At 42.3% G+C, this 23,054-nt stretch overlaps 4 protein-coding genes across 7 annotated transcripts in view; 2 read left to right on the top strand and 2 right to left on the bottom strand.

The window, feature by feature from the left end:
- Positions 1–4,465, bottom strand: part of si:ch211-239f4.1 (EVI5-like protein) — a 38,339-nt gene extending 33,874 nt beyond the window's left edge. Inside the window, exon 1 of one of the 2 annotated variants that reach the window (XM_037110909.1) lies at positions 3,105–4,465. The gene's annotated coding sequence lies outside the window, so the exon portion shown is untranslated. The remainder of the gene's footprint in view (positions 1–3,104) is intronic. The other variant, XM_037110917.1, reaches the window with a different exon arrangement.
- LOC119026695 overlaps positions 1–23,054 on the top strand; it is a 1,024,654-nt gene that overhangs the window by 253,956 nt on the left and 747,644 nt on the right. The gene's annotated exons all lie outside the window — the stretch shown is intronic.
- On the top strand, positions 5,819–12,262 carry LOC119026750 (ATP-dependent RNA helicase DDX39A). Of its 2 annotated transcripts, none has more exons than XM_037111291.1 (10): positions 5,819–5,976; positions 6,931–7,138; positions 7,283–7,410; positions 8,639–8,915; positions 9,286–9,404; positions 10,105–10,236; positions 10,471–10,580; positions 10,802–10,946; positions 11,288–11,435; positions 12,007–12,262. In XM_037111291.1, the coding sequence occupies exons 2-10, from the start codon at positions 6,931–6,933 to the stop codon at positions 12,021–12,023; spliced, it is 1,284 nt and encodes a 427-aa protein (XP_036967186.1). In that variant the 5' UTR covers positions 5,819–5,976; the 3' UTR covers positions 12,024–12,262. The 2 variants fall into 2 exon arrangements, with proteins under 2 accessions (XP_036967186.1, XP_036967191.1); XM_037111296.1 differs by lacking the exon at positions 5,819–5,976 and adding an exon at positions 6,088–6,202.
- On the bottom strand, positions 12,129–18,730 carry LOC119026787 (CCN family member 1-like). Its single transcript, XM_037111318.1, has 6 exons — positions 18,554–18,730; positions 17,484–17,697; positions 16,488–16,735; positions 15,543–15,672; positions 14,604–14,785; positions 12,129–13,712 (listed from the first exon to the last, which is right to left on the bottom strand). The coding sequence occupies exons 1-6, from the start codon at positions 18,602–18,604 to the stop codon at positions 13,407–13,409; spliced, it is 1,131 nt and encodes a 376-aa protein (XP_036967213.1). The 5' UTR covers positions 18,605–18,730; the 3' UTR covers positions 12,129–13,406.

Here is a 23,054-nt window from a genome sequence, read left to right as displayed (position 1 = left end):
TGTTATTGTTGGCACCACTGTCCCAAAGGCAACCAGATTGCTTTCTGTTTTCCCTAGAGCAGCAATACGGGACCAAACTTAAGTTTATTAATTTGTTTAGTCTACAATAGAGACATGGAAGCAGACAGAAATAGTGCCAGGCTGACAGCCTGAATGGATTACCAGTCAGCTTTCATTTATCCAGGACATTTTGTTCCTGGTGACAGACAAAATAGCTTAGTGTCAGCAAGGTTAATGGGGAAACAATCAATTGGTGTCATTATTCTATAGTCATCACATTGTGTAAATCAAGCTCAAACGTATGCAATGTAAACTGCTCTTCATCTGATGATGATTGGCTGCCGCATTCACAAACACAAGTTAATCAAAACGTCACAACAATCCTCGTTATTCATTCATCTAAAGTTATGGACGGTTAGATATGTATCAGGTAAATGCATTATCATCAAAATATTATGAAATATTTGACATCAGCTATAAGTCAGGATTGGTGATATTAAAGCCAATAAATATCAACGACAACACAAAGCCAAGTTTCTCTCACTGTAGCAATGTTGCATAGATGGATTATGAACTGCTTATAGCAGTTTTCTCATCACTAGTGAAGATGAAAAGCAAAAAAAGTCTGTATTGTGCATCCCTGTTTGCTTTATTAAGCCACTATCCAACAGATGTTAGATCCCACTGCAACCTTTAGAAACAGAAGATTCAGGATTACCCCTTATTTTGCAGAATTTATCACAAGCTAATCTTGTTTCGACGTCATGACAGAGAATTCAAAGAATCCTTCCTCTGATATGACCTGAACACTGGGCTCCTGTGTGTCGCTGCTCCACAACCAAACAGCGACAGACAGTAATGAACCTGGACAGCAGCAGACAGACAAACTGCACAGCACAGGGAGAAGGCTGCGAGATGACATCCCTCCTCCTGTTGTGGCTTTAGGCTTCACACGCATGCAAGCACACATTCACAAGCGAGTGCACGCACAACTCAGAAACTGCTTATCCTGATGACGCTTTCCAGAGCCTATTAGCTTACCGCTCTCTCACACAGATGAATAATGTGGCAGCAACAGCAGCAGCAGCGAGTGAGTGCAGAGGAAAAGGGTTAGCAGGGATAAGCTGAGGTGTGCTGTGTTTGTCACAGATGTTGTACTCAGCCGTTTGTGTGTGCTTTCTGTGTGCGCATATGATCGTGGAATCAGATAAAAAGAAGTTTCGAGGCTGCCGCACTTAAAAACAAGGTTGCCAGGATGTGAGAATCAGATACCTGTTTCCTTGACGGTGAAACATGTGAGATGCCTTTTACACGGTGAGAGGATTCACAGATAAGCCCGATAGTGACCTCATTGTATCTCATATGACGATATTATGAGCCTCTTACTCAGTGCTGTGTGTCCTTAGTCATGGAGCATTCAAGACGTAATTACAATCAACAGAGTGAGATAATTAATTCCTTGAACCGTTTCCCCCTCCTTAAAAGAGATAAGCGCCTGAGGGAGCGCTTCCATTTTGTGACTAGTCAGCGGTATCCTTCATGCTCCAACATCATACCTCCAAAACAATGTCAGTTCTTGGATTTTTTTTTTTTTTTATATTCCAAGAGCAAAGTAAAAATGAGATGTGCCTGGCCTAAATTTAAAACACAAGGTAATGTAAAGGTGCACTCTGTAGTTTTGGGGACGAAAATTTAAATCAGAAGAGAAAGACCTTCATTGATATATATATATATATATATATATATATATATATATATATATATATATATATATATATATATATATATACACACACATACATATACATATATACATATATATACATATACATATACATATATATATATATATATATATACATATACATATATATATATATATATATATATATATATATATATATATGTTTTTTATGCCTAAACAAACTAAATAAACCAACTGTTATCGTTTCAACTGAAGGACAACCTTAAAGGACAACACTCATACTGTTTTACTTTGTTTACATTTGGCAGACCCTGCCACCTTGCTAGCTTCAAACAGGGTTGTAATATTTTATTTTCCTCTGAGAACAGCTTGTTAATTCACGGGAAAATAAATACTTTGTACTTAAATTGTATATATTAAAATTATGAGTTTGAATCTGACCTCCAAAACTACACAGTGCCCCTTTAAACTCTAGTCCCGCTTCTCCATGTTTACAGGAGTGCTGACTTTCTGTCTTATCTAAAAGGGTTTAACCTCCAAATCACTGTCTCATTAGTCGGAGTATACACAGTGAGAGTGAAAACCCTTTGACTGAAATGACATTTTATGGCAAATGGAACCACTAAATGAGCAGGTGGGAGCTCAACAAACATCTGGATAGAGACACACAGGTGCATCCAACATGTAGCCACATCCAGTAGAAGATGACAGTGACTCCTACAGTCCGCTGCGGTGCAGATTCACACTCGACCCTCCTGTAATCCCATTAAAAAAGGATTGTTTGGATATGACAGCTCATTATCATCCCGGCCTGGCCTTTTACCACTGCTGCTGCTGCTGCTGTTGCTGCCTGGGGATGCCTAAACAACAGGCCTACATGCTCTGCAGTCGACTCATGCATAGCTCGGCTGGATCAACATCTGTGGCCAAAATGACACATCATCCTCTCTTTGCAGCACCAAATGTCCCGGCGTCCCCGCCACAACAACGACGATTGTGTAACGACATTAAAACACACAAGCACGCACACATACACACACGACGAGGACAGGCAGTAGTGACTGAACACAGAGCAACATGCTATATACTGTAGCAGTAAATAGGCTTTTACAGGCTAATGAGCGGGCCGTGTCTCCGCTGGCATGCTGCACAGTGGAATTTTACACAGAGACGGTCGGAGCTGACGGAGCAGACGGACGGAGCCGCTGCTGTTGTTGACGGCGCTTCGTGAATAACCAGCACCGGGCACGTTGAGCTGTGTGGGCCCGGGCTGCCGTGTTAGTTTACGCGTTAAATTAACCAACTAATGAGCCAAGGCCCGTCTCCGCGCGATAACGCCGATATTCAGTTCAAAAACAAACACCTTCGATAAAAGACATGAACCCTCAGGCTCGCCTACCTGGACTCGCTGTCCATACTCGGAGCGCTGCGTCGGTCGTCGCCGCCGCGCCAGACGGTCGTAAATGTCAACCAATGTGTTATCAGCTAATTAAAATCTTAATGGACCGCCGAGGACAATCACAGAGAGACCGTCCAGCGCAGAGCCATCCTATCCTCCTGTCGCCGTCCAACCGGGAGGCAGCGCCGCCGCGTCGCACAGCTGGCCGCGAGCCCCTTTGCACGCGGAGAGACTCGTGTGTGACGGCTGAATCTCGAGGTAGGTACCGCTTTTACATTTCCGCTGAAATAACCATGACAGCGGCGAGATGGAGCCGACGGATCAACGGGGACGCGCGGTGAACGGCAGCATCACTCACAGCGGGTACATCACACAAGAATGGCTGGCGTCCCCTGCCCTGTGCCGAGCACGAGGAGGGGCGCGCCAATCAGGCGACAGAACGTGACGTGATTGGCATTGCAGGAACCAATGGCCCACAGCCGTCATGGGGATCCCTCAAGAGTGGCGACAACCAGAGCCAATCACTGAGGAGCTTTATTCTGCGGGAAGGCGGGCCACGCAGGTGTCATCCAGCGGTGCTATATCTGATAAATTATGTGACTGACAGGTTGTACTAATAGTTTCATTCAGTCTTCCGTTTTGTAATCGGTTAAATCATTGCAACCAACCTGCGCGTTATTCCAGTTTTCATTAATATTTTTTAAATACATAAATAAGCAGCTAAATATAAGCTATATTTTACCCTTCTTTTACATTTTGTTTACAGTCAAAGTGCCTGTTCAGTATAATCAGCAAAATGTACTTAGAATATCAAAGGTAAAAAGTGGTCTAAATGTAAAATTATTTGATTAGGCTAGAAGTGCTGATTTATTTGCGTATACGTGACATTTTAGCAAGCCTGCTGTATACAGCGTTAGTGCAATCTGTACCAGTGCGCTGTAGTTTATCAGCAGATGTTTTGTGTGTTCATTTCCTAAAATTGCTTGTAACCATAGTGTCACATTGATTTGAGTGACATTGATAATAGATTTATATGCACCTAAAGAAAGACTTTGTCCTGTTTTCTATGACACACGCATGAAAATGTGAAAATGAATTCATGTCTGAGCTGACAAAACAGCCCCAGGAATACAAAATTCACCTTTGTTATGCCTGAGTTCCTCAATTAAATGAGTAAAACCACAGATCTTCATTCATATTAAACAGTAAGTGACATGAACCAGGTAATGAAAAAGGCTCTTGTGCATGTGCTCTTGTGTTTTTCAAGATGAGGTTGTTAAAGGTTGTTGTCATCTAGGCCATGGATCTTTTGCACTGACCACTTCCTAAATAAAAGAGCTATCATCCGGAAACCTGTTTGTTCACCTTCAATACTAGCGCTGTCCACGCTACAACACATCCACTGTAATGCAGTAGTGTAAGAGGGGCAGGATGAGCGGACTGCAGGAGATGAGAACTCATTTCCAGCTGGGATAAAGCAGCAGGAAGCTGTAACAAGAGAAGAACATGGTGTCCACAGAGCATGGCAGAAAGAGCATGCCAAATTCATTGATTGCTAGAGAAATGTCAGATAATAATATTTGTGCAGGCTTGTGTGCCATTTTGGGAGGTGGATTATTTGTATGTATCCCTAAAGCTTAATAAATGATACTCTGTCAGCAAAGGTTACATCTGGGGATTCATTTTAAGCCTTTTACTTGGAGACTATAAACTGTAACAGTCCAGACCAGTTACACACATATAACTTCCTTGTACGGTTCCATATCACATCCCATTTATCCTCCTCAATGTTTATACCAAGTTTCTTTTTGCCACGTCTGTGCAACATGTGGCACATTCAATGCACCAGTCTGGCTTAAGACATCATGGAAACAAGTTGTGGAGTTTTTAGTTGGATACTGATGCAGTGACTGCTCTACGCATGATGATGTTGATACAGAAAACAGATTTTGTGGTTTCTGAAATCTCAATTTTAGAGGCTACAGAAATTATATCTGGGGATTTTGTTTATAAGTTGTTCAAATGACAATATAGATTCACTCTCACATAAATCACACGTTTTCTTCCTTATCCTCTGAGATACATAAACAGTATTGTGATCACTGTAACAGATCTCCTCTTATTTTTGTAGATGGAGATTTGATCCTGTGTTCTTCAAGGGTAGACACACACGGACAGACAGTCACCTGGAAGCAGGCATTTGTTTATCCAGTTGTGATCAGATCCCTATTCTGTTGCTTTAAAAAGAAAAAGAGAAAAAGGGGACCTTGAGGGATATTCTCAGCAATCATGCTGTTTGACAAATCTGAGAGCACACTGTGGATGAGTGTGCTCTCAACTGGCCAGATGTCTTTACTTTATTGCCTTCAAGTGGCCAAAGTGTAAACTGCAGGTCAATGCTGTGTGCGTACTATGAAAAGCATACCTACTAAGAGAATATTGTCTGTATCATACCATGCAAACAGCAGGAAACATTCGGTTACTGTGAACAGTGTAGAAAAAAATATTTCAGTTATTTCAATTTATGTAAACATATAACACATTACTAAATTGTGCACTTCTCAGACCCATAGTTAACCTTAAAGTGGCGGAACGACCAAAAATACCAGAATTCCTCTTATTAGTTTAAGACAATGTATTAAATTATGAATACAGTTTGTGTGTGTGAGTCTAAATAACTTAATCCCAGCTCTAAGGACTGACCCGCATGACCTGATGTTTATCAACCCGGACACTGTAGGAGTCGATTAACTCCAGCAGAGGGCGGTAGTGCGTCACCAAGCACGTCAAACAGACAGAAGAAGAAGTTCGCTCGCAAACTCGCCAGAATCACGCACATTGACATCGACGGGACACAAAACATCGCAGCAAGGTAATATTGCAGCAACTGCGTATTTTTCTCGCCAAACGTGCGAATTTAAAAAAAAAAAATGTCTGTAGTTGTTATAATGGCGACATGTTTTGAGCATTCTGCAGCGGTTATCTAACCGTTGGGCCGTTGAGAAGTTGCATTTATAGCAGAACATGCTAGCCGCTTTCATATTAGCTTCGTTTGGAGTTCGCTTGGCCAATTATCTTTAGCAGTCTAATTAGTTATTGTGGGTATTTTTGTTTTTCAGAAGGCTCGACCACTACACAATATCATTTAATTAACGATGTGATGTTAGAGAAATTAGTCCCGAAGCTGTAATGTTTGTTAAAAGTTATTCGTGATTCCCGTTCAACTGTTAGCTGCTAGCTTGCTAACTAGCCGGTTTGAATGAAGGAGAAGGACGGGGAGTCCATTGTTTATGGACGCGCCGTCTCGTGTGGGATCCTTTTGGGTCGGAATAGTTGTAATAGTCAGACGGGTGCCATTTACCATGTTGGTAGTTTAAGTCTGTACACACAGGGCGTTGTTAGCATCTTGTCCCCATCAATAAATTCGTGTTAATATGAACTGCGACTGCGGCCTGCTAACGTTAGTCAAAAGAGCCTTCAACGGCTGCTAACTTTGCTAATGTTCGAATCAACTGTTGGGTTTCAGTTCATCTTCGTGTAAGGGTTTTATCAGCGTGTTTTTTTAAAAAAAAAACCTTTTTGTAAGCAGCGAATTTATAACACACAACAAATTTATACATTTGCTTGTTTTTTATATGGACACAAGTTAATACCCTTAAAATGGCAGTAACAGATATTCTGATATCCACTTACTACTCAAGTTGAAAGATTACTTGGCCTTCACCTCAGACATGCGCTTAGACGTTAAAAGGGACTGTAACACAATCTGTCACAATCTGTGGTTGAGAACAGTTTTGAGACAAAGATTTACGTTGTGTTCCTACAGATGGCAGAGACTGACGTTGATAATGAACTTCTGGACTATGAGGAAGATGAGGAGCCCCAGGGAGCCCCTGAGAGTGGGACCCCCGCAAGCAAGAAGGAGGTTAAGGGGTCCTATGTATCCATCCACAGCTCGGGCTTCAGGGACTTTCTTCTCAAACCAGAGCTGCTTCGTGCCATTGTCGACTGTGGTTTTGAGCATCCCTCAGAAGGTGACTAGCAGTTGTGGTTTTTCCTACACCTCCACATTAACTCCTACTTTTTTGTGACTGTTATCGTATTCTGATTTTATGAATTAATGTAAATGACCTTAAAATTCCCCCCTCACTAACAATTGCTGCTTGTTTAATTTTCAGTTCAACATGAGTGCATTCCCCAAGCTATCCTGGGCATGGACATCTTGTGTCAGGCCAAGTCTGGTATGGGAAAGACGGCAGTGTTTGTACTGGCCACCCTGCAGCAGATAGAACCTGTGGATGGTCAGGTGAGTTTGCCTTTAGTTATGTTTGCCAGTCTTTCATGCTAAAGAGTAGTAATGTTTACAACTGTCTCAGAAATTCAATATGCTGATGGGGTGATGACGATCTTAACTCCGCTGGATTACTTTGTGTGGTTGTTGGTAGATGTCAATTTTATGCTTAGTTTTCAGATGCATATGCAATGTCCCTACAAATAGTTGGTATTTGGGAAAATAAACTTGATGTTTACTTATATGTTGCACGTTTTTATTGAGTACCAGAGGCGTTACGACCTCAATTGTAAGTTGGCTATCAATTGAAATGACACCACAATCTCGACCTTCGAAACCAAAAGTGAAATCAAAGATTTGTCCACGCCTCCATTTTCACCTCCAGCAGGTATGCAAAGATGAAAAATAATTTAAAAACCCAGAGCATTATCATGGCATATAACTAATGATCCTAGACTACACTAGACAAATTTAAAAATGGCTTGGCCATCTGTCCCAAAAGAAGAAACAAAAAAAATCAAGAATTGAATCGTCTCAAGAATTTGGAGAATCGTGACACTCCCAATGAGTACAAATACTTCAGAGAGAGTATGACTAGAAGACACACAATTTATAAAGGTGAGTCCTGGATACAGGACTGGCCTGTCTGCCTGGTTCAACTGCAACAGCTGCTTCATTCAAGAAGAATAGAACAAAGTTCTGTGTCTACTTAATTAAGTGGAAAACACGTCTGATACACGTGTCTTACATTAACAAAGGCATGTACATTGGCTTGCAGTATGGACTTTGGTATAATATTATTTTATGAATAGTCAGTCATGTCAGAACTGTGATCACAACGAAACACAGCTTCAGTTTTGGCTTTTGGGAATTTATGTCTGACATTTTCCCTTCTTTTTAATTCTATCCATCCATCCTCCCATCCTCCCTCCCTCTTCTTCCCCAACAGTAGATTGATGGTACTGATGTGAAGAGAGAGATATAACATGCAACAAAGGTTCACATTGGAGATGTTTTGGTTCATGGCCAACATGGTGTCCTGGGAACTCCATTTTAAGTGTCATTTGATTTGGGCTTTTTAAGTTTAAATGATTTTTGGGAACTGTTTCTGAGTTATTACTTAAAGGCCTACTAGGTCCTGAAATCGGGCAGTAGTAAAATAGGTTAGCTGGCATTACAAAGGCACATAATACACTCCATAGCAGTTAATAAGATCAGTATCTTTTGTTTCCCTGTATACCAGGTGTCTGTCCTTGTAATGTGCCACACACGAGAGTTGGCCTTCCAGATCAGCAAAGAGTACGAGCGCTTCTCCAAGTACATGCCCACTGTCAAGGTCTCTGTGTTCTTCGGTGGCATGGCTATTAAGAAGGACGAGGAGGTCCTGAAGAAGAATTGCCCTCACATTGTCGTCGGAACTCCGGGACGTACCCTGGCCCTAATCGCCCACAAGAGCCTCAACTTGAAGAACATTAAACACTTTGTGCTTGACGAGTGTGACAAGATGTTGGAGCAGCTGGGTGAGTGACAGGAAATATTTTTAATATTCAAGTGGTTAGAAATGAATAGCTTTGGTTCAGACTTTGGTCAGCCTATTAGACTGGAGCCTTCCTGTTGACCCAGGTACTGCACTTTATCACAGTCATTATCTTTTATTCCTCATATCTTTTACTCTTTTTTTCTATATCAATTTCCCTAAAAAGCTGACATAGCTGAATTCAAGTTAAAGAGGTGTAATCAGCAAATGTATTAATTCAAAAATTAACTAGAAAAATACTCTGTCTTTTGATTAAACCTTCAAAAAATAAGAAAACTTCTAACCATTGTCTCAAAATATAAGAAAAAATCCAGTCGATCTTTATAGGACAATGTGTTTTCTTTTTCTCACAGACATGAGGCGTGACGTCCAGGAAATTTTCAGGCTGACACCCCATGAGAAGCAGGTTATGATGTTCAGTGCAACGCTAAGCAAGGAGATCCGCCCAGTGTGCCGCAAGTTCATGCAGGATGTGAGTTATCAGGATTTGCTGATGTGTAAACCTTCATTTGGCAGCATTTTATCCAGTTTGATTGGCAGAGATGAAAGGAGCTGCGAGCTGACTGTCTTTTACAATGTGAATTCTATCCTCTTTACAGTTAAAGCAATCTTTATGCTAATGAAAATTGATACATCACTATGATATGGCCAAATCTATTTTCAGTTGGAATGAATGGCTTTTTAGTCTTTTTACAACATGAATATTATTAGCTTCATTGATCGATTAAAGACATGTTTAAACTTGCTGGCTCCCACTCTCTAAATAAAGGGTAAGAAATGGCTGCAGATGCCTGGGGTCGTGACACTTGTAGCAAAAAAAACACGCTTGTAATTTGTATATTTTGATGTTTCAGCGTCGTTCAGTGTTGGTTGTGTCATCCCTCGTAGCTTTGCCCACTTGTGGCTGTCAGTGTCATAAGTGGCCATGTCAGAGGGGTAAAGTGATCCTCCTTGGCAGATTTGGCTTGGTCAGGGCAGTCAGTCCTCCTGGCTTTGCTCCAGTCAAGGAGAACATGTTCAGTGAGCGTATTGCTTGTGTGAGTTCAGGGTGTCTGGATTCATGCTCACATTTCTGATGTGGTGTACACAAGTGTGCACAACTGTGTGTGTGTGTGCGTGCACACGTGTGTTGGTGTTATTGAGACTAATATTTGACTCTTCTTTCTGTGCAGCCCATGGAAGTGTTTGTCGATGACGAGACAAAGCTGACTCTCCACGGCTTACAGCAGTATTACTGCAAGTTGAAGGACAGTGAGAAGAACCGAAAGCTCTTCGACTTGCTTGATGTGCTCGAGTTCAACCAGGTAATGCTAGGAATATTTACATCATACTTAATCAGCTATGGACGTATTTGAATACTTTAAAGCTTTGATAGGGATTAATATATGGAATTATATCTATGTGTTGCTAATTTAAGAGTTGTAATTTTGTCTCATCTAGAGGGAGATATTTTTGTTGATTTTCCGCCTGTTTGTATCTCAGTAATGTCTTTGCCTATCCGAGCAAGAATATGCAACCTTTACTTTTGTTTCCCTCAGGTGGTGATTTTTGTCAAGTCAGTGCATCGCTGCGTGGCTCTTTCTCAGCTGCTGGTGGAGCAGAATTTCCCGGCTATTGCCATCCACAGAGGCATGGCACAGGAGGAGCGGTAGGTGCTACTGGTATATTTCTCTTTTGATGTAGGATTTAACAGCAGCTGTAATGTCTTTGAGCATGAAAAACTGCGGAAAAGAGTAAAGTATTGTAATGCCCGACAAGAGTAATGACACTGTTTGATTGGCAGTTAATGTGCTTAATCTCGGTCACTCTCGGTACTTCAGAATCAAAATTCACTTATTCCCTGTCCTGTTGTTACCACCCACACCTCAGGTTATCCCGTTACCAGCAGTTTAAAGACTTCCAGCGGCGGATCCTGGTTGCCACCAACCTGTTTGGCCGGGGCATGGACATTGAGCGAGTCAACATCGTCTTCAACTACGACATGCCAGAGGATTCCGACACATACCTTCACAGAGTCAGTCCAGCTTTGATCATTTTATGTCATCGATATCAGATATCTGTATGAATTAATTTGCCAAACAAAGGGATGTAGCTAATAAAAATGGCCAAAATAGCTGTTGACATGTGATGCCAGTAAAAAGGCTCGGGTAATTTTTACTGTGGATGTTGTGTTTAGTCAATGTTTTATAATCAGGGAATTGTAATTGAAAATGTTAGTAGAAATCCATAGTACAGTCAGAAGTAATCAATGAGATTAAACCGTTGTCCTTGATTTCAAGCCCCCATTCTTGATTATAGATTTGGTGCTTTGAGCAGAGCCTGTTTTTAAGCCCAGCTTCTTTGTCTGTACCTCAGGTGGCCCGTGCCGGCAGGTTTGGTACCAAAGGCCTGGCCATCACTTTTGTGTCTGACGAGACTGACGCTAAAACCCTGAATGATGTCCAAGACCGGTTCGAGGTCAACGTAGCAGAGCTACCAGAGGAGATCGATATCTCCTCCTACAGTAAGTTCTGTCATTCCTCACAAGTTGCATTACATGTGATGGTGCTCACGTTCAGCAGCCACATTTTGTACATGCAGACTGATATCCTGGGTTTTAAACAGGAGGCTGCAATTTTTTTGAGAAATGTAAAATGTGACCAAAGGCATTACAGTAGAAGGAAGCACTGTAGTGCAACAGTCTTGTTTTCCCAATGCAAAAAAATCATGTTTATTTGGTACAGACTTCAACAAATGTCACATCATGATTTGTAGCAAAAAAGAAAATTGTAATGCAGAAATGATCATTCCCACTAATCACGAATCATCACAATATGACTTTTTGACCGTATGGTTCAGCCCTTAAAAAAAAAAAGTCAAAATCATTATCAGACATCAGGATATTGTGTCAACCAACACAATGACGAACCACATTAATAGAGTAAAAAATCCAGGTTGTAAACACATGGAATGACACATACAGCAAATTATTACTATGTAATCGCACTGATTTTTGACATCTAAGTCCTTTTTTACTTTTTTCCTTTACATCCAGTAATCCTAAATCTGAAAAACTTTGACTTTTCTCTTCACAGTTGAACAGTCCAGATGAGTCTTTCCAGTGAAGAAGTGTACAACCCTCGGTGTTGCTGTGTTTTGGTGGAGAAAAAACCCCTCAACTTTTATTTTAAAGTCCCTCCCTCCCTCCCACCATAAATGTTGGCAAATTCATAATGATTAAACGTTTTTTTTTTAAATTTTATCCTGTTTTTGCAGAGTGCTTTAGTGTTTTCCTTGTTAAACCCATGGATATATTGTTTTTGGTTGAAGAAATAAAGTTTTTATACCTTATGTAATGGTGTTGTTTTGATTTAATTTGACCTAGTTTAAAAGATTTAGTGTGTTGGATGTTGTACTAAACATGAAGTAACAGTACAGCGGTAAATACAGTCTTTGTGTTGCAGTTAATAAACCTCACAAGCAGAGGGTGCTATCTGCATAGTATGACAACATAGCCACTGTTTTCCCAAGCAGCCACTTTGAATTGGCTGCCAAGTTAGAAACGGTACAGGTTGACTTAAAATAAAACCTCACATGAAACTGGAGCTCAGCTGCCAGTTTTATCACATGGGTGAAGCAACTAAAAAAACGTGACCGCCTCGCTTTCGCATCTTCATCCAGAGAATGTGTACAAATGTGACGAAATGCAAACTTGGATCCAAATAAAGAAAATATATGTACAGCGTACAGTGTGATCCAAAATAACAGGTTTGTGTGAGACATTTCTCTACACTGCATTTAACGCACAAACAAGAAATCAGTTGGCATTGGTCCAGTCCTCGCTGAACGCCTGTTGGTTCAAGATTGCGTTCCTTATCACAAGACAGTCATTCAGTGTCATTCATTGCTGTGTATTAGTTTACTCTTAGATGGGTTGTCATGTCAGCATGCCTAATATGTCTGCTCATACTCATAAAGCTGTAAAAGTTACTCTTTTGCCTGTTACTGAGTAACAGTGCATTGTGGGATATGGAGTCGTCCACAATCACAGTATGTCTGGCTGTTGCCACAGGTGAGGGTGATCCTTATGCACTGCTGTCATAGTTAAAGGTTTCAGTGCTAATCAAAGTGCTTTGTTGCTCGTTCTCCTCTCAGGATGATCTGAGGTTCTCAAAAAAGAAAAAAGAAAATATCCTCAACACCTAAACCAGCAATCAGTCCAGAGTGGAGGAAGTGCATGGGTGCTTCAGGGCTCTAATTTAGGTCCCACGTCTGAACAGGAGCAGGCGAGTGTACAATCCACTCCGGCGACACAATAGTATTAGAATAAGAGTTGCCTTTGTGGCTGTGAACCGAGGCGGCCCTTCATGGGTGCCTGTGGTCTTCTCTCACTCAGAGCCAGACGAGAAGAAAGGCCCCTTGTCTCGAAGCATCTTCCTTCATCAAGAAAGTCGTTGCACTCAAATGGGAAAAAAAACAAACAAACTCCTCAGTACTAGTCTATGAACTTGTGTGTATCTCCATACATCCAGTGTTGTGGCGGGAGGGCCACTTCATTCAGGTGGCCGCAGTCGTCGCTGCATTTACATGACTGGATGAACATGGCCGACCTCTGGAAACGCTCGCCGTCCGGGCAGACGAAGGTCACGGGGACGGTGCGTGTGCGCCGTGGCGAGCAGCACCGTCCGTCCGTGCACGCGCCGCAGTAGTTGGGCCGGTAGAGGCGGACGCTCACACATTCCCCATAGGACAGGCGAGTGGGCTCTGGGGCTTTCTGGGCTGGGGTGCACTTCTTCCCTTTCTGTGGAGGGAAAAATATGGATGTCACAGCCTTTTCTTCCTAATTACCTTTAATAGAAAAAATTCTCCTAAACAAGTTTTTATAAACTCTAATGAAGGTTGACTTCTACCTGCCCTGTCCTTTTACATAACAGTACACTTAAGCTGCTCTGCACTCAGACTCATTAGCTTCAGATAAAGAGGGCCACACTCCAACGTGTTATGACAAAACAGGGATTGGGATTATTTTGAGGTTTAAGTGACTCATTCTAAAATCAACCATTTATTTAACACTTGTCCTCTTCTGTTAAACTCACAGACACCTGTGATCTTTCCTGGCACCAGAGATTTTAACTCAGCAGACTAGAGAAAAGATCTCAGTGTGTGTCCAACGTGGAGGATTAATATAGACACACCACTTCCCTGGACTCTGAGTACACAGACAGGGCCTAGCTATGGACAGTTGCTTGGCAGGAATGCCGGGGGTGGGGGACTATATTTAAAAAGGCGCCTGCCTGCCACCAAAACACCGCTGAGTAAATCAGCACTGCCCAGTTCCCACTGGATGTAGAGCTTCCCAAAAGTACCGCTAAGATAATCTCTGTTCTTAAGCTCGGGATAAAGATGGCTTTAGCGCATAAGAGCATATTTACTCAGGGCCAGAACATCTAATTTTTTCATTCTTTGCGTCACAGAATTGACGTCTAAAGATTCAAACAAGGAAGCAGAAAAATGTGCCGGTAATGTTTTTCCATGCGTAGTCAGACATGGACAGATAAGAGGTGGCTTATTGATAAGTGTTATCATGGGCCATTCAGATTTCACTGTGTGAGAGATAAATTGTTTTGATAAGAAGTCATGGGTATGTGACCTATGCTCCATGCCAGTCTATGTCTCCTTTAGCCTACTTCACCTTGGTGGGGGCAGTTAGGCCCTGGCACGGCCGCACGGTGCAGATTCTCGTCTCTCTCTCCAGCTTGCACTGGGGATTCTTGTTGGTGATACGAGAAGACACGCCCATCCCACAGCTGCGGGAGCACTGGGACCACTCAGTGGTCTGGACCGGACACTTCTTCTCTTTCAAGTGGTTCCACTCTGAGGAGCGTCAGACACATGAAGAAGGGGGGAAGGCAAGGGGAACGAGAAAAAAAAAGACATCAGTTAGGTCAATGGTTTCCAGCCTGGTGGCAACTCGGCATCCCATCAAGGGAACACTTTCATATCTGAGCGATCGCAGGAGGATTAGCAAGATAGAGCACAACAATATCATGTGTTTTTTTTAAGGTTCTGCTCTTGAGTTTTTTTTGCATCCATGCTAGCTGTGTGTCTTAAAAGATACCAGTGTTGGTCCATTGGTCGGTTGGTTGGTTGGTTGGTGTACCAGTTAGATCTTCCAGATTGAAATATCTCAGTAACTTCCGAGTGAATTGCCCTTTTAGTCTTGTTTTCTTGTGAAAGGTTTCATAATTTAATGCAGCGATCTGAGAATGTAAAATCACACTTGTGTTGAACTGGTCACAACCTGTAGTCATAAATAGACTATTTAGCTTATATCTCAGAGAGCTACTAGATTACTCTATAAAACAGGATTTTGCGCATGATGGCATTGTCGGTTTCTATTCAATAGTATTTCAATCACTCCTCATGATTGCTTTCATATTACTTATATTGCAAAATCCTAGTATAAATGGTCATAAACAACAACATTTGTGTATGAGGGGGTTCAAAGAGGATGTGAAAATGCACAGCACAGTGCGATGCATCCCTGCATATAAAACAAGTAACAAAACTACAATGTGAGTCACGCAATGGTAATAAATACTAAATATCCCTCCGTCTCTCTGTCCCTTACCAGGCAGGTGCTTGAAGCCGTGTTCATTCTCCCAGCCGCTGGACTTGACTTCGGCGAGCTCGTTGGCGAGCTCGTCGTCAGGGGCAGGATGATGCTGAGGTGTGGGCAGGTGTTGTTGTGCTGGAGGCACCTGTGATAAGAGAAATGATTAGGTGAGACAGTGGTGTTTGCTGGGGATTCATCTGTGCCGCAGTCGTGTCTATCCGTTGTTTGTTTTTTCCACAGTGTTACTCATACCACGGCGCCCTGACTATCAAAGGCTTACTCCAGGGCAATCAGTCAGAGGAGAGACACTTCAAATCTTTCTACCGACGAACCTGTGAATCTTTCGTGTTATCACAGCACTTGGTGAACAGTATCTAGTCTCAGATCTCATTTTCACCCAACTTTCATGACCTTTTGATCACAGACGGCTCTCACTCTATTAACAAGAGAGGAGACTTCACTGACTTTCATTTGTTTCTCAGAGATAAATAAAGAAAACATGTTGGTGTCGACCCTTCCGTGTCCATGCACTCTGCAGGGAACTGAGTGGCATATGCACTTAATCTAAAATCATACTGTAAGGAAGAGCTGAAATAAACTGCGGATCAGCTGATTAGCTGATCAGCAGAAAAATGATCAGCAGCTGCTTTGCTTGTTGATTAATCAATGATCAATCAAATTCAAAGCAACAATGACAAATACTCTGGATTTTATCTTTATTCCCTGTGATAATTTGACGCTATTCTTCATCAAAATTAAGCTTTGTTGGTAGAGCAGGTGCCCTATGTACAGAGGCTTTGTCCTCGCTGCAGCAGACCCGGGTTTGACTCCTGGCCCAGATCCCTTTGTTGCCTGTCACTCCCCAACTCTCTCATCCTGTTTCCTGTCACCTCTTCAGCTGAACTATCAAATAAAACCATAAAAGGCCATAAAAATGCTTTAAACAAAAAAACAACCAACCTGATGCTTATGTGGGAGCCGCCAGGTGCCCTTATGGCAGTCGACGCTGAAGCAGCACTGCCCTGGTATCCTGACCAGTCGTGGGTAGGGGCAGGATGGTGAGGCTGGGGGCAGCTTGTTGCTACATAGAGGAGCGCAGCCGACAGCGCCGTCGATGCAGGAACACTGGTGTTTGCAGCCGGCGCGGAAGCTCTCGCCATTTTGGTAGATCCTGCCATTGTACTCGCATGTGCGTCCCTCTGATTTTGCTGGAAAGACACATTTCACTCAGCTGTAATGCCACTTAAATGAGGCACACACACTGGTTGTTGTTACGTGTAAACCTCAGGGCAACTGGGGTATATTCCTGGCACCATCCCAGAGATGCATCACTCTACAGAACATGCTTTAAAGTCTACAGGGACCAATGATGATGCTTCCGTTTACAGCCGGTATGTTCCCAGGAATTCACCAATCACCATTCCGACAGCTGAAACGATCCCGTGCTGAGCAAATCTTCTCCTGGCTTTGCCAAAACACACACAATGACTTCACATCGCACCAGTTTACAAAACCACACAGGTTACTGCTGAGAACGAAAAGGTCAGTGGAAACGAGGAGACAGGAAGCGTCAGACTCCTTGTCTCCAAAGCGCGGAAGAACCAGCTATTCATAGTTAGTGGGGCAGCACTGGCATGGTGCAGATGGACAGTGTATTTTTATCTCTGAAACCCCCTGCTGCTGCCATAAAACATCGACTGCTCATTAAAATACATCCTGTCTTGTAAGGGCTTTGTGGAGAGGAGGGTCAATTAACACCCATTTCTGGGACTTCATTGTACATTGTTGCACCTTTTACAGCACATACCCAAAACTCATTTAACAAATAGCCTACAGAAATATGTATGGGATAGGTGGACATGAACATGGGAGTGGTGCAAGTAGCTGTGCTAGAAAGCAGCTATTTTCTATGTGGAATTCCTCCTCTCCCAGTAACACTGCTCCCTTCCCTCTCACCTCGACAGATGCCCCAGGCCATGGTCACGTCATTGCCGTAATTACACTCCAGCCCTTTGTGGTGGTCGCAAGGCCTCACGGGGCTGCAGTCCTGGTTAAGCTGCGCGGCGCACACCTTGCAGCAGCCACATCCATCTGGCACGGCGCTCACTCCTGGAGGACACAGCCGAGGCTCGCCGGGGCACTCACACACCGCTGGGCAGCTAGCAGTCACCTGCAGGGCAACAGAGAGGGAGAGATCATATGGTCAGACAAGACAAATGAGTTCAAGTCTGTGCTACTCTTGATTCCAACTTGATTGGAAAATCTTTTTTTTTTTTCTGGCAACCAGGGTGCAGAAGTCATCACCAGGGGTGTTCAGTGCACTAGTTCCAGCTTTTCTTCCACAGTGAGGAAGAGATGTGGTACACTCATCCTTGGTTCTGTATTATCCACACACACACACTGTGGCTGATTTCTACACGCCTGTCTCTACTGCAAGTCAAGTCACTGCTGGCCAGTCAGCCTTGGGTGTCTAGACAGTGCAGAGTTTATACACAGCCTCCTGCTGGCTCGTGATTTGAGTCATCTCCCAGCACCAGAGCCAACTTGTTACTGTTCGTAGGAATTAACTTGTCACTGTGCTTCAAAAAAGGAGGACATGAGCAGACATGCTGATTACCAGCAGGGTCAGCCAACTTCAGAGGAACAATATTCATTATCATTTTATGAGCGGCAATAAAGTGATAATAACCTCAACTAAACTTTATTTGCCAAACTTTGTATGGAATCCACTTTATAAGGCTGACAGCCATAAAGTCATAATCGCAGTTAAGCTGATGTTTGGTTAATGAGCACCGAGTCTTTGAAGATGAAACACGTCTGAGAGCTTTTCTAAAAATACATTCTGAGGTTTGTTTACACCAGGGGGATGTTTGTGCCGTTCGTGCCCCTGCCTGGAGGTCAAAGTTTAATCACATTTTGACTACATTATCCATGACAGATAATACATTGCACTAATCTAAATCTTTAATTGCTGTGCGCAGACTTTTTTTTTTTTCCCTTTGGCTCAGAGAGGAGAAACAGTTTACCTGTGTGATGACGGCTGTTGTCAGGAGCGTCAGGTAGATCAGAAACGCCATGTGATAAATTGAAGAAAAAATACCAGTGAAGATAAAATAATATCCTTAAGATTCAATCTGCTGGTAGATTGTTAGTCTGAAGCTGTTTCACACTGAGTTTCTGTGTCGTCTGAAGCGCATTGCTTGTTATTCTACCGAGGAAAGCGTCCAAACTCTGCTTTATACCCGCTGGTGAGCCTCTGGGAAACCCCGCCCCCCGAACCAATCAGCGCGCAGGCAATTTGAGGGGCGTGGCCTCTCCGCGGAGCGAGTTCGCTGATTAGTGGGCGTGGCTTGGAATGAATGCAGCCATTCATAAAAATGGCTGGGCCGCTCTGTATTTATTTTATGGGTTTAAAATTAAAATGTAACAGCCGCTTTCAAGTCACACTTAGGCACATTCCTGCTTTTGTGGCCACCACCTTCCTAACACTAAGTAAATATATTCAGCCGGGGCCAGACAGCATTAAAAAGACCTCCACCTCTGGGGGAAAAGAAAAAATAAAATAAGGAGGGGGTGAGGAATTCCCTCTGTTTTTCCAGACCAAGGTAGGTGCCAATGCAGAGAATTAAAGTGGAGTGTATTAAGCAAATAGTAAGATAATAGCAGCTGTCAGGGAGAGTGAACACACCCCATAACCTGAGAGAAAATGTGTTTCCATGGCTTTTAAAAGTTCATTTGATTGTTTTCCCATTCTGAATGCTTCATCTTGACTTCAGGTGGACAGTCTCCCTCTGACTATTATTTCTAACCACATGGTGCTGACATGGGACCGATGATGATATGATCACTTGGAAAGAATGGTTTGAGTTGAGGGTGAAAGCAGGATTATTGTTTTAAGGGCAGCTCACATGAAGGTTGGCCTCCTCCCCCTCCTCCTCCCTCGCCGTCTTCCTTTTCAACCACAGGTTTTCAGCCACACCTGCCCTAATACAGAGGCCTCGGTTGATGAAAGAAATTTGATAGGCAGCGGTAGGCTCCTGCTATTACTGGCCACATTAATAGCTGTGCAAAGTTGTGGCTCGGAGCTAAAATGGCATCACACATGGTTTCTCACTTCTACCGTGTTGTATCTATCTAGAATCAGAATCAGAAAAACTTTATTGTCCCCTGTAAAAAGCAGTGGAAATTTGTCTTTGACGTGTTCACAGATGTGTGTAGAAAAAAAGAAAATAAATAAATAAACACAAGTTAAAAACACAGTTACCATAAAAACCTATCTATCTATCTATCTATCTATCTATCTATCTATCTATCTATCTATCTATCTATCTATCTATCTATCTATCTATCTACCTATCTATATTTGGTGCAACTATCATACACTGATTATATTTCATCCCGTCCCAACGATGTTTCCTTGTGGCTTACTTCAATTATGTATTTAATGTATTTTTCTTGATTTGCACTCTACAAAGCCAATGAAGACTTGAACTTATTTCACTGCCCTGTGTATGACAGTGTATCTGACAAATACATCTCGGAGCCTCTCGACTCTAAAAATAAGCCTAAAAATGATCACATTTTCCAAGTCGAAAGACCTTCCTGACCAGACCGTCTTCTTCATCCCCCGTTTAGATTGTGCCATGTGACAAATGTTGGGCGTTTCCACTCCCTCGCCAAGCAATGCTCTTCAGTTTGAGCGTACAAATGCACACCCCTTGGCGATTTGGCACGTGTCATCACTGCTCTAATGCAGTTGCTACAACATGCTCACTCCTAACAAGGGAGAGACAGATGAGTGTAAGTTACAGACACAGTAAACATCCCCAGCTGTTCGTCTCTCCTGTTCCTCCCCTGTAACTAAATCATCAGCAGCCTCTGGAAAGTTTTGCATATTCTGGGACTCATTGAGCTGATTTCCATCCCGACAAACTTATGTTTCCTTTACGAAAGCAAACCGACCTTCAGATCAGTGATGATCCCAAAATGTATGTTATTGCTGAAGAGGATTTCTTCATCAACCTGCCAACACACACGAATTATCATAGAAAGTACAAGCACTAAGTGAGCTTTGGAGATACTAACAGGTGTCTTACCTTTTTATCACCTGTAAGGTACCTTTAGGACAGAGCTAGGCTAGCTGTTTCCCTCAGTTCCCAGCATATGTTAAGCTAAACTAAGCGTCTCCAGCTTCATATTCAATGGACAGAATAGTTATGAACTTGTCTTTTCAGTCTTTGTATTGATAAATAACAGTCAAACTAATCCTGTAAGCACCTGTAACCCTACAAACTAAAGGATAACTCTTCACTTACTTACCTGCTTTTACTGACCTGTGTTCAACCAGGATGTTCCTTTGTTGAACCAGCATTCATCTTTGTTCAGCAGCCACCTGTCAGACGAGTGTGTCACTGAAAAACACATTAAAAGTTTAGGACTGGAGTCATGACTCTCAATTTAAAGGCGGAAAACACCTCAGGAAGCTGTCAGTCATAGCTCTAATAGTGTGACCAAGGAGACAAAGTCATGACCCATCTATTTTAATCCCCCGCTGGTCATGGTACAGGGGGGAGTTCTGAACGTCCTGTGACTGCTGCTGTTTTCAGTTTCGGCAATGATGCTGAACGAGAGGGAATCCGAAGTCTGGCAGAGATGTAAAGCCAGTCATGTGTGATGAAGTCAATCGGCCTTTTTAGACAAGGGAATCATTTACTGTATGTAAGCAGTGAGAAGCTGCATGGTTTAATTCTTCACTAGCTGCATTGTTTAGCGGAGTATCAGACAATTATAAATGGTCTCACACAGGCCGGTCTGTCCTGGGAGCTCTGAAAACTTTTCTCCAAGCAGAGATTCAAACCAGAGCCTGAGTCATAGTCAGGTCAGCGAATTTCCTCCTAATTTAATCAGGAAGTGTGCAATAGTTTTGCTAGAATGGTTCTTACAATTACTTTTCAGTGTTTGTAGATGTATTCAGTTCCTTTACTTAAAGCAATGGTTTGACATTTAGGGAAATGCACTTACTGGTTTTCTTGCAGTGAGTTAGACAATAATCTAACTTATTATACATTTTAATGTGGTACAGTATGTTTGCCATGACAATACAGCCAGCAGCTGGTTACCTGACTGGAAACAGGAGATACGACCAGCCTGGCCCTGTCCAAAAGCGACAAAATGTGTCTACAATCACCTCTAAAGCTCACTAGTTAGTACTCGTCTCATTTGTTTAATCTAATAAAATGCTGTAAAATGAAACTGTCAAAGTGTAAAATATCACCATATCCCCCATTTCATGCCTTAAATCTGTGCTAAGCTAACTGCCTGCATGCTACAGTCTTGTATGTCATGAAGGGACATGAGAGTGGAATCAATTCTGGATCTTCTCATCAAAGTTTATTTTCTATTCAAACTAAGTGAATCAGGTGAACCCAGTGCAGTATGTAAGAATTGGCCACCGTTCAAATTCATGATCAAACTAAATAGAGAGCAACATATCATCCAAGTGATCGCTGATTCTTGCCAGCTTTAGCTGCTGCTAGCTAGTTAGCTCAGTTAGCCATGCATCAGCGGCCCAGAGCTCAGAGAAGCAGCAGTGTGTTAGTGCACAGGAGCTTTGGACTGAATGTTTACTCCAGTAGATATATCTGCAACACAATACACAGATATTATATTATATTTCTATCATATAAGTTTAAAACTGTAATTTTTTTACATTCATATTCTGAAAACTTTTGCTCCTTTAAGGATCACCAGATCTGTAATAGTCAACAACTAGGACAGCAGAGTAATACAGATGAGATCCCTGGTGTTGAAGAGTAATAGGTTAATAAAAAGAGATACAAAGTTACACCACAAACAGCATTTATTCACAACATAAAAAAATACAAAACACTACAGCAAACAAAATCACAGATATGGGAAATACAGCTACACTTGTTGATAGACACAGACGTATGTTATAATTGTACTGATAGCAGCCACCTAAATATGCCTGACTTCTTCATCAAAATCGTGCATTTATGCCTGAGAAATTCATGAAAGTGTCTAAAATGCCTTTTGAACATCTTTCAATGTTCATGGTCCTAATTGTAAGAAAAGTAAATTTTTGAGTCTCATTCCCAATTCGCCAAAAACTGATGGTTTGGGATGGTGTACTATAATCCCAGAGTGTCTGTTTTTGACAAGCTGGGAATCATTTTTCATTTAAAGAAAGTGAGAAAAAAAACCTTAGTCTGGGCTGAGACACATCTTCCATCCACGTTTGGTGGAAATCATACTTATAACAAACGGAGACAGGCAAAAAAGTAACATCTATGGTGGTGTAATTACCTGCAGCCTTGATTCTCCTGAAGAAAACAACAGTAACAAGATGCACTGAGGTGATATCAGAGGGGCGATAGGCCTGATATTGTGCTGTTTCTTTTGTCACCTGAAAGGTGCAACATGATCCACAAAAACACAGAGAGAGACACAGATTAATGAAAAAGGGCTGATGTAGGAAAACAGGAAACGACCAGAGGAAAGAACAGT

Source organism: Acanthopagrus latus, chromosome 1, assembly GCF_904848185.1.
Source record: "Acanthopagrus latus isolate v.2019 chromosome 1, fAcaLat1.1, whole genome shotgun sequence".
NCBI classification, from domain to species: Eukaryota; Metazoa; Chordata; class Actinopteri; order Spariformes; family Sparidae; genus Acanthopagrus; species Acanthopagrus latus.
Note: the sequence above shows the minus strand (reverse complement) of the source record. Positions and strands in the feature narration are given on the sequence as shown.